Source organism: Capricornis sumatraensis, chromosome 4 (genome assembly GCF_032405125.1).
Source record: "Capricornis sumatraensis isolate serow.1 chromosome 4, serow.2, whole genome shotgun sequence".
Lineage (NCBI taxonomy): Eukaryota > Metazoa > Chordata > Mammalia > Artiodactyla > Bovidae > Capricornis > Capricornis sumatraensis.
In genome coordinates, this window is record NC_091072.1 from 56,186,427 (window position 1) to 56,197,984 (window position 11,558).

The 11,558-nt window shown below is 38.4% G+C and overlaps 1 protein-coding gene across 5 annotated transcripts in view; it reads right to left on the bottom strand.

Annotated features, from left to right (window-relative positions):
• PPFIA2 (PTPRF interacting protein alpha 2) overlaps nt 1-9,086 on the bottom strand; it is a 506,769-nt gene extending 497,683 nt beyond the window's left edge. For 4 of the 5 annotated variants that reach the window (XM_068972177.1, XM_068972176.1, XM_068972175.1 and 1 more), the window contains exon 1: nt 4,690-4,938. In XM_068972177.1, the coding sequence (XP_068828278.1) occupies nt 4,690-4,938 (249 nt within the window). Of the gene's footprint in view, nt 1-4,689; nt 4,941-9,061 lie in introns of those variants that run through there. The other variant, XM_068972181.1, reaches the window with a different exon arrangement.
• Between the last annotated feature and the right edge of the window lie 2,472 nt (nt 9,087-11,558).

Here is an 11,558-nt window from a genome sequence, read left to right on the forward strand (position 1 = left end):
CAATACTCTTGCCTGGAAAATCCAATGGATGGAGGAGTCTGGTAGGCTATAGTCCATGAGGTCTCAAAGAGTCGGACACGACTGAGCGACTTCACTTTCCTTTTTCACTCTCAGGCATTGGAGAAGGAAATGACAACCCACTCCAGTGTTCTTGCCTGGAGAATCCCAGGGACAGCAGAGCCTGGTGGACTGCTGTCTATGGGGTCGCATAGAGTTAGACACAACTGAAGCGACTTAGCAGCAGCAGCACACACTAGTAAAGTAATGCTCAAAATTCTCCAAGCCATGCTTCAATAGTACGTGAACCATGAACTTCCAGATGTTCAAGCTGGAGTTAGAAAAGGCAGAGGTAACCAGAGATCAAATTGCCAACATCCGTCGGATCATCAAAAAAGTGGGAGAGTTCCAGAAAAACATCTATTTCTGCTTTGTTGACTATGGCAAAGCCTTTGATTGTGTGATATCATTATAAACTGTGGAAAATTCTTAAAGAGATGGGAAGACCAGACCACCTGACCTGCCTCCTGAGAAATCTGTATGCAGGTCAGGAAGCAGCAGTTAGAACTGGACATGGAACAACAGACTGGTTCCAGATTGGGAAAGAGGTACGTCAAGGCTGTTTATTGTCACCCTAATTATTTAACTTATATACAGAATACATCATGAGAAATGCTTGACTGGATGAAGCACAAACTGGAATTGAGATTGCTGGGAGAAATGTCAATAACCTCAGATATGCAGATGACACCACCCTTATGGCAGAGAGTGAAGAAGAAGAGCCTCTTAATGAAAGTGAAAGAGGAGAGTGAAAAAGTTTGCTTAAAACTCAACATTCAGAAAACTAAGATTATGATATCTGGTCTCATCACTTTGTGGCAAATAGATGTGGAAACAGTGTCATACTTTTATTTTTTGGGGCTCCAAAATCACTGCAGATGGTGACTGCAACCATGAAATTAAAAGATGGGAAGAAAAGTTATGACCATCCTAGACAGCATATTAAAAAGCCGAGACATTACTTTGCCAACAAAGGTCCGTCTAGTCAAAGCTATGGTTCTTCCAGTAGTCATATATGGATGTGAGAGTTGGACTGTAAAGAAAGCTGAGTGCCAAAGATGGATTCTTTTGAATTGTGGTATTGGAGAAGACTCTTGAGAGTCCTTTGGCCTGCAAGGAGATCCAACTAGTCCACCCTAAAGGAGTCAGCCCTGGGTGTTCATTGGAAGGACTGATGTTGAAGCTGAAACTCCAATACTTTGGCCACCTGATGCGAAGAGCTGACTCATTTGAAAAGACCCTGATGCTGGGAAATATTGAGGGCAGGAGGGGAAGGGGATGACAGAAGATGAGAGGGTTGGATGGCATCGCCGACTCAATGGACAGGAGTTTGAGTAAACTCTGGGAGTTGGTGGTGGACAGGGAGGCCTGGCATGCTGCAGTCCATGGGGTCGCAGAGTCAGACACGACTGAGTGACTGAACTAAACTGAAAAACTCACATTTGTGGGAGTCTTTTCTTCTCCCAAGTGAATGTCGAATGTAGTGCCACCAAACAGTTCAGGTACATTGCTTACAAAATATTTTCAAAGGTTCAAGGATGCCAATTGAAGAATTTTAAATTCCTCTGTTACTTGCAGAAAACTTAAATCCTTGAAGTTGTAGATTAGGTTATTAAATATTTGCTTTAACAAATGACAGGACGATCACTATCTTTAATGACCTGTGGATTGCTAAGGGTACTAAATATTTCTAATAGTAAAATACAAATAAATATTGAAAACTGTGTCAAAGTGTTTATAAAAGAGAGTAGAACTATACCCATTAAATGTACAGGCTCCTAATCCCTAATCTATAATTCCAAACCTCAAACACTCTGAAAACTGACATTTATTTGTAAGTATGAGGCCATTTATAGACTTAATATTTTTCATACAGTAGGAATTTCTCATATTTCTTCAGAAATATGCAGTGTATAATTATATAGTGTTTCCTAGAATCTGGCTAGAGGAGATCATAGTTTAAGTTGTACAATACATGCATAATATAAATTAGGAAAATTCTGAACTTTCAAACACAATGGCTTTGGATAAGAGATTGTGTACCAGTATAATTAAAAGTCAAAAAATTTAAATTTAGGTGTGGCTCAGACAGTAAAGAATCAACCTGCAATGTGGGAGACCTGGGTTCGATCCCTGCATTGGGAAGATCCTCTGGAGAAGGGAATGGCCACTCACTCCAGTATTCTGGCCTGGAGAATCCCATGGACTGTATAGTCCATGGGGTAGCAAAAAGTCAGACACAACTGAGCTACTTTCACTTTCAATTTTTGATGATATAATACAGATTTTCAACATGACTGAATGCTATAATTAAAATATTTTCATTCCTATACCATTCAAAAGAGGTTTATCTACACAATATAGTTATATACGAAAAATTTTCAGTTTTCTCCTTTCCCTCCCAAATACCTTGTTCTGGTATTAATATTTTATTTTTACAACATCTTTATAAAAGATTCACACATGTCTCTATCATGTCACCATGAAAGAGAAAAAAAAAGTAAGACCCAAATTATTCTTAGAATCATCTTAATAGTGTTAAGATCACAAATTGACAGCATCAAGCTTAAAAAAATATAAAAAGATAACCTTAGGAAGGGTACCTGTATAGTCCTATACTTACGACCAGAGTAAACTTCTAAGAAGAGTGTGGGAAAAACACATGGCATTTTTGCAACTCAATTATAAACTTCAGTTTTTTACCGTTCTAATACATAATAAAAGTATGTTGAACTTGCCCCCCAAATAATAATATAATACAACTCTAGGATTCTTAATGAAACACAGAAAGAGAAATGATTGCCCTATTCTATGCTCATCACAGAAGGTAATGAATAGTGTGATTGGTTATAAGACCATATTTTAACAACAGCATTAACCAACTCAGATAATTTTAGAGGTGAGTAAGCATGATGATAATCATTCTAGAAATGACTGTATGAAGAACAGTTGTAAACACTGAAATGTCTAGTTTGAAAAATATAATTCTTGGTGAAGGTATGACAGTTGTCCTTTGAAATGAACCAATACAATACTTTCTGTGTAAACAAGTTAGTGTATGTCAACAGGTTAGAGTTATTGGAAATGTTATTGCATTTCAACACAAAACAGACTGAAACTGAAAAGAATTGGGACAGGAATTATGGAATTACCTAAAGGGAATGTGACAGAGCAATCTAGGTGATCCTTTTTATTCTGAAAGTCATAAATATCTCAACGTCGTACTACACGTTTATTGTATGGCTGGTTTAGAATTTTATCAACATTGATTATGTAATTTTCAGTATTTATGAAAAGATATTACCTACAAGACATAATTTTATGGAGAAAGATCAACTCTTCCGCATTTGCTGTACTGTGTTTTAAGTAAAGGGCAAATCAAACTTGTTTTTAAAACAAAAACATGATTTATTAAGAGGTGATTATTAAAAACTTAATTCATATTCTATGATGCTTCTCATACCTAAAATATGCTATTCTTAAATATGAGAACTAATTATTAAATTTGTATATAAATTAGCTGAAAATCCTTTAAAAATCTGTTTTTCCTATAAAAATAAGTATATGACAATAATATAGTAAAGATGTTATTTTATATTACTACATATAATAGGAATATTATTATAATACATAATGCACATAACATGCTATTACATAAAATAATTATTTTCTAAATATTTACTTATAAATAAAATTGTTAAAATCTAACAATTTTAAGTTTGTGAGAATAAAACTGAACTTTTGCCTATTCTCCTATCTCCAAAATATTCTTTTTTAAAGAAACTGGTTGAAATGTTTTTTCAAAGGGAGGGTACTACATCAATAAATTCAATACTTTTAAGCAGTATTAACCTTTTCTAAAGAAAAACAAAAACTATTGGACAACACACTTCCAAGCACTATCATTTCCAAAGACAGACCACAAAACTGAAAATATAAAATACATCTTTCCAAATGTCATCAGTGCTAAGTCACTCAGTTGTGTCCAACTCTTTGTGACCCCATGGACTGTAGCCACCAGGCTCCTCTGTCCATGGGGATTCTCCAGGAAAGAATACTAGAGTGGGTTGCCATGCCCTCCTCCAGGGGAATCTTCCCAACCAGGGATGAAACCCAGATCTCCCATGATCAGAGCCACCAGGGAAGCCCAGGAATACTGGAGTGGGTAGCCTATCCCTTCTCTGGGGATCTTCCCAACCCAGGAATCGAACCAGGGTCTCCTGAATTGCAGGTGGATTTTTTTTTTTTTTTACCAGCTGAGATACTAGGGAAGCCCAAATATCATAATAGTGTTTAAAAAGCAAGAAAGAGAAAACTATCTATTCTCACAGTCTGGGAATTAAAAGCTGATCAACAGGTAATCTTCTACCTCCACCAAAAAACAGATAAAATTTTCAAGAGAAACAGCAGATAGAGATTCATGCTTCAAATCTCCCACCATCAAAGTGCCACTATTTTGAGGCAAAGTTGCATGTGAACTAATTATCTATTCTTACATTTTCTCACCAAAATTTGCATATCATCTCTACTAAGGGGAAAAATAATTATCAGAATGGAAATAAAGCAAAGCTTATCATATCTTATCACATTTTCAGCTGCAGTAGGAAGGACAGAAGCTCCCAGGAGGCATACCTGTGGCAGGGCTGAATTGAGCTGTCTCTGGAGCGAATCTCTGTCATAGATGACATCCTGCAGTCTTTGCTGGGCAAGTGAGAGGCTTTCTTGGGTTTCCCGAAGGGTGTCTAGAAGACGATCCCTTTCATCCAGCATATTCACCATCAGCTGCTCAAAATGGGAATCTGAGTCCGAGCCACTGCTTTGGGAACCCCTTTGGCTCATTGGGGTGTCCTCATTAATCGTGGGCATCACTTCACACATCATTGCTTAAAGAAATTAAAGGGGAGAGAAATCTTAGTAAAAACTGGTTTCCAATAAACCCACTTGACCCTCAGCTCACCCAACTTTTTGCAGCTCATCAGCCTTTCTCCTCTCCTCACTGCTCCAAATCCTACCATACTAAAAATCTGACCTCAGTGAAATATGATTCACTGACGTCTCCAAACTAACATGCTTTCTCTTTGCATAACAATCTACATATCTCCTACCTCCAAAAACACAGCTTGATTTCATCTACTTCTCAAAGTTTGTTTTTTTTATGATTTACCCCACCTCATTCAATTTATAGTAAGATGTCGAAACACTTATTAATTGATCACCTTTCTTCCTATTCAAATTTATAAATCACTTATAGCTAATACCTCCATCTTACCCTTATTTGTCATTACATTGTTAAAAGCAAGCATAGTGGCTGACATTTAACAGGTAGGAAGCTAATGATGTTTGTCTTACTTACATAAATGAATGAATTAATGTTCATTCTTTCATTTAGAAGATCTGAAAATAATTGAGTATTAATTTATGTAAAAATCAGCTTTCACTTTTTAATTTTATCAAATTTTTTTCATACAACTATTTTAAAGCTTCTTGGCTTTACAACTTCCATTTTATTATTACAAGCTCTCTTCCTGAATTCCTACAAGATTCTACACAGAGTAGATAAGTGATGCTGACTGAATTAGACACACGCTTTAGGATATAGACTGAAATGCATAAATTTGTTTAGATTATTATACTACTAATTATACTTATTCTTTTGTTTCCTTCAAATTGTTTTGTCTGCTTTCCATCCAAACAATACAAACTAACACTCATTCAAATATTCCACAAAACAGATGCCATAAATTACATTAGCTAATGTAGAAATTTTACATCCTAACTGCTAATCAGAAGCAGCTAGTCATAAAATAAATGAACTCTTCAGAATATTTTAAAATTAATTTATTTAAAATAGAAAACACAGACATTAAGATGTAACATTGACCTGTCGTGTAGCATTTAAAAAATCAGAAATTATCTCATTTACTCTTTCCTTTTCTTTCTTATGTTTAAGAAAACATCAAATCCATCTCAGTTTCAGTTGTACTGAAGCCAGAAGCTATTAATTAGAGGGCTTGGTTTTGCAAAAGTCTGATGTGGAGAAAGTCTGGTTTGGCTGTTGATCCTGCAGCATTCTTTGGTTTTATAATACAAGGTCAATTTATTTTTCTGCCTACATAATCCTGTCCTTGGGGAAAATATTTCTGGTGATATTTTCAAATAAAATGTCAAGATTTAACAGTTCAATAGTTAATTACTTTTTATGTAATTCTTCATATAAATTGAATTATTGAATAGAGAAATTCAATTATCTGTGAATTATTTGGTCAAGTCCCACTGAAAACTAGGAGAAACTTTTAAAAAGATAAAAGGAAGTATTCTGTGACTGACAGCCTACACAGAAGAATTAAGGCAGGGGTAAATTTTATAACAATTCTAAGTAATGCTTTGAATTACTGCTCATCATTCAAAACACTGGGCACCCTGAAGGCAAGAACTTGACTTGTTCAATTTCTTTTTTATGCTAAACTAAAATAAGTGATTCAAATAGGATGTATGAATATTTAAAAACACACATGTACACACGCAATCACACTCATGCATTTGCTAACACTGTTGACCACTTAATGGTTGCAAAAAAATTATTTTTTATTTTTCTCAACCTGAATTTCATTCAAACAATAGCACAAAGGTGGGAAAAATGAGACTCTTTTCTGTTATAAATTTCTTTAATTAAAAAGAAACTGGAAAACAAAAAAAAAGCCCTAATATATTTGAATATTTAAAGCAATTGGTTCACATGTGATGCATAAAATCCACAACACTGAACAGCTGTGTCATTCTGAGAAATCATTATCAAGAGCCAATGTGTTTCTTTCTGACATTTAAGGTTAAAACAAAATACTGGGCAATGAAATGGTAGCACTGACAATCAGTGCCAAAACACTTACAGGGTTTCAGTTTAAGATTGGTTAGACATTTTCAAAGTTGTGTTCTAAATGTGTCCTTCCTGAAAGAAAGCTCTGAGCCAATCTCTACTCTAAGTCACTCATAATAACTTTAAATTATGAGGAAAAACTTAACTGCAGCAATTACCTCAGCTACAGCTTTCTTCTGAATACGCTACTCTAGTTCTGATAACCATCATCATCAGGAGACATTAGACATTCAGAAACTTTAGGCTCTTTGATCAGTATAAAAGTTGGTCTTTGACACAGTTGGAAGATGCTATGATGAGAAGCAGCTAAGGGATTTAGAAAGTCCACTAAATTTACATTCAAAAGAACTTGATTCACTTCAATTCCCAAGGCATGTGAGCCAGAGCAGTTCACTTCATGTTTCCAAACTTCAGTTTTCTTTTCTGTAAAGTAGGAATAATGTAGGCATTTAAAAAAAAACAAGCCCATAGTTCCAATAGGATACCTGACTGAAAACACATAGTAAAATTATAAAGAACTATTGCAGATTCAAGTATTTATTCCTATTATAAAATGGCCATAATTAACCTTTGCAAAAAGAACATTTTACCTTTATGATTTATTCCGCTTCTATGCCTAAAGGTTTAATTCCAGTAGGTGCTCTAGACTTTTCAAATCCAATTCAAAAGTTACTTAGAAAATAAGATGAACACATGGTAGATGCTTTTTTTCCCTCACAGTCAACCCACATGAGTAAATCTAAAGTCTTCTCATCAAAATTAGAAGGAAAACATTTGTCTACAAAAAACAAGGCAACTTTCATGAGCTAGCTTAGTTTCTTGCCATAAAACTTATATTACGTCTAATATAAATTACAAAATAGTTGTATATTTTTTGAAATATAGTATAACTTATTAAGTGTACATCTTAGGTGTTAAAAGCTATTAAAAATCTGTATTCAGTGCAACTTGCATAGTACAGAAGGCTACAGTCATTCAACTTATCTTCTATTTCATCCCCATATTGCCACTTTTAACTTTTAGAATCATTTTCAATATTGAAAACTTCATTGTATGACATAATTCCTAATAAACTAGAGAGAGCATACTAACAATTTGCTTTGATATTTGCCTTTTCATCACTCTCTTCCCAAAATCAACTGATACATGAATTATGTTACACTCTTCTAGATGTTGATGCTCTGGTCATTTAATTACTGAAGGTTTCAAGGGCTAGTTAGAGACATTGTTTATTTTTTTGTTAAAAAAGAAAAATAGCTGTTTTAATTATCTCAGTGCTAAAATTTAGCTTGAAGAATTTTATACCAGGAAAACCAACTCCCTTATTCTTAGCACATAACCTTGACTGTCTTCTAAATCTCTGATTTCAAAATAAAACTTTTGAATGTCCACTGGAGTCATTACCCAAGGGCTTTCAAGATCCAGAGTGTTTCTTAGCAATATATGCTATTCAAACAGTATGTATCCAGATATGACAGTGCTACAAAAGCAGTTTTGTTTTTTTTTTTTCTGTCAATGACTCATTTTATTCAAACAGATAATTAGGATTTAGATCCTACTGGAGACAAAAATCTAATTATTCTCTGTAGTCAGTTTCTTCTGCAAAGATTTAGTCTTTAGAACCTATCTATATCCACCTCAGTTAATCCACAAGGAATAACTCGCTGAAAGAAATCTTAGCCATTGTCTGATTACACTACATGAATATTCCTCCTCCTATTTAACTCTTTGAAGTCCCCAGTCCTCGGGAAATATTATTATATTTTTAAAGCCAGGATTTTTCACTGTCTTTACCCTAGTGCGTTTACAGCTGGCCAAACAGCCAGCACACCCCCATAAGGCTGGCTGGACAGTTCTCTCTCAGCCACACCCCCCCACCACCCTGAAGAAGTTGACTTCATAATTTCCACACCAAAATTGTCCATCCTGCCCAACAAGAGACAGCCAAGGTAGAGGAAATAGAAGGGAGAGGGTGGGGGTGGAAAGCAGAAGGTAAGGAACAGTAATTGACAAGGAGGGAATTTGCATCTCATCTTCCCTGGGGGCGGGGTGGGGCCAGGGCTGGGGAGGGGGAAGGGGAAAAAAATAAAGCAGATGGGAAACCAGGTAACTCAAACACAGTCTCTGTACCTAATGTCTGTAATTTCGGGTCCCGCTTCTTCAACTGAGCAATGACAACCGCAGTCTCAGGCTTGACGAGAGGGGAGGCTCACAGCCGGCACTCCTGGACCATTTCCCTAGCAACGGGAGGAGAAAAGCAGCTTAGACACTCGGGTGCCCCGGCGTTCTCCCGGAACGTGCCCCGGCAGGCTGGCGTGGCAGCTGCTCGGCATCTTCCCGCGGCTCCGTCAGCAGCCAAAAGGAGAAGCGTCCATCGGAAAAATGGCATATTACAAATTTTGCTTTGGGAAGCAGAGCTCGGTTCAGACCATTGTCAAAAGGAGGAGAGGGGGAGGCGGCTCTTAAAGCAGCAGCGACCCGTTTGCCAGAGCAGCCACAGCTCCTCGCGTGCAGCTGGAGACCCGGGGCGGGGAGTCGGCAAGAGAGGACTGGGTTTGACTTGCAGAAACTTAACCAAGCGGCGCTACTCCGCGACCGGGCCACCTGGATGGTGTCACCCAAAACGTGAGCTTTGGGAAGAGGTGTGAGGAGAATCTGGAAGGGAATTTCTCCAACCAGCCCCCGACCCGGAGCCCCTCTGGAGTTTATGGCTACCTCCAGGAGTTGAAAAGCTAAAGAGAAGCGAGTCCGCAGGGATGCGAGAAGCAGGGCAGATCCCCGCTTGGCCCCCTGCCTATTTCCAAGCTAAGGGTGTCTCGTTTCACTTAAAAGAGCTGCTGCTTCTCCAGAAGGGCAAGCAGTCAGAAACCCCACACCCAGCTTCGCCTCCCAGCCTCTTTGCTGGCATCGGTTGGCCGGGAGAACCAACCTGCTGGGCGCCAGTGCGGATGCTATAGCATCTTCTTACTTGCCTGTGCGGTTGCTGCTGCCGCTCCTCCTCCTCCGTCTGTCTCCCCCACCTCCACCCCCTTCCTCCTCCTTGGCAGCCGCCACCTCCTCTTCCTCTGAAACAAGGGCTTCCCCTGGAAGCTGGTGCAGTGGTTTCCACCGGCCCTGAAATAAATTCTGAAGTAATCACGTCTTTGCTCTCCTCCTCACGTACACGCGTTCGCGGATACACACGACTCCCCCAAAGCTGCTGAGGCTTGCGCTGGTCCCAGTGCCCCCGGCAAAGGCAAGGACTGGGGCTGGGCAGGTGTGACAAGGCGGGTGCGTTCCTCCTTGCCCCGGCTTCATGCACAATGGTCTCTACAGGAAGACGTGTGTTGGCCCGTACTGCTAGGGACAGAACAGGCTTGAGCATCTTCTGGCTCTCTGGCCTTCCGTGCTTGTCATTTCTTTAACCGGCTTCCTTCATCTCAAGACCAAGGGCATGGTAGTCGCGGTTGTAGAGACCTGAGTCAGTCTAGGGTGTGGCGGCATCTGTCACTTCTCATTACCTCTCCAGCTCTTTTCCATTCATAGCTTTGGAAATGAGAATTGTGTGTTAAGTACTCCCTGCCAGAGTAAATTTTAGCTTTGAGCGGTCTGCTCCCTGGATATTTTCCAGTTCTCTCATACCTGAACACCCCTTAACATATTTTCCTTTCTTTCTGCCTCTTCTGTCCATTCATACAGACCCGTCAGGAATGGAGAGGAAGCAGAAGACAAAACTGGTACCTGCTCTAAACAAAAAGGAAAGGTTTCAGTAAGGGAAATTAAGATATCCTAGTTTTAGTATAAAGAAGAGGACATGCAGGAGGGAATTGGGAGAAGGGTTCAACATTGTGTATAATATGGAAGTTAGTACAAATACTCTTATGATGTAGTGCAATAAATTCAAAGGATATGTTTCACAATACTATTCAAATAACTGCTCACTTACATTAAGTACAGTATTCAAGAAACATACCATTTTAGGTTAGGGGTAACATTTAATTAAGTTGATGACCTCACAGTAGAAGGTGAGCTCAAGCTCACATACTTACCCCCTTGTCTTCTAGACTGTTACTCAAATTCTACATCACAACATAATCCTATTAGAATTAAGTATGAGTAATGTAAAGATTCATTAGATGTCAACTAGAGCACTGTTTCCCAAGCATAGCATACTTATTGCTGTTGTTTAGGCCACCAAGTCATGTCAAGCTCTTTTGGGACCCCATGCCATGCTCCTCTGTGCATGGGATTTCCCAAGCAAGTATAATGGTTTTCATTTCCTCCTCTAGGTGATCTTCTCCAGCCCAGGGATTGAACCCATTTCTCCTGCATTGGTATGCAGATTCTTTACCACTAAGCCACCTGGGAAGCCCCATAGATCACCCATAGATCTTGTTCTATTGTAAATTCTGACTCACTTGGACTGGGGTGGACCCTGAGATCCTGGACCTGTAACAACTCCCAGATGAAACTACACTTTGGGTAGCAAGGATCTAGATCACCCAATCAACTTACCATTTGATCTTGACTGAAATATTCTTAACCACAGGAAAACTCATTAAGTCACAAAGCACTCCAGCCCATTTTCAAATAGATCTAATTTAATAACAGATCTTTCATACTGATCATATATCAGTACTCATAATTT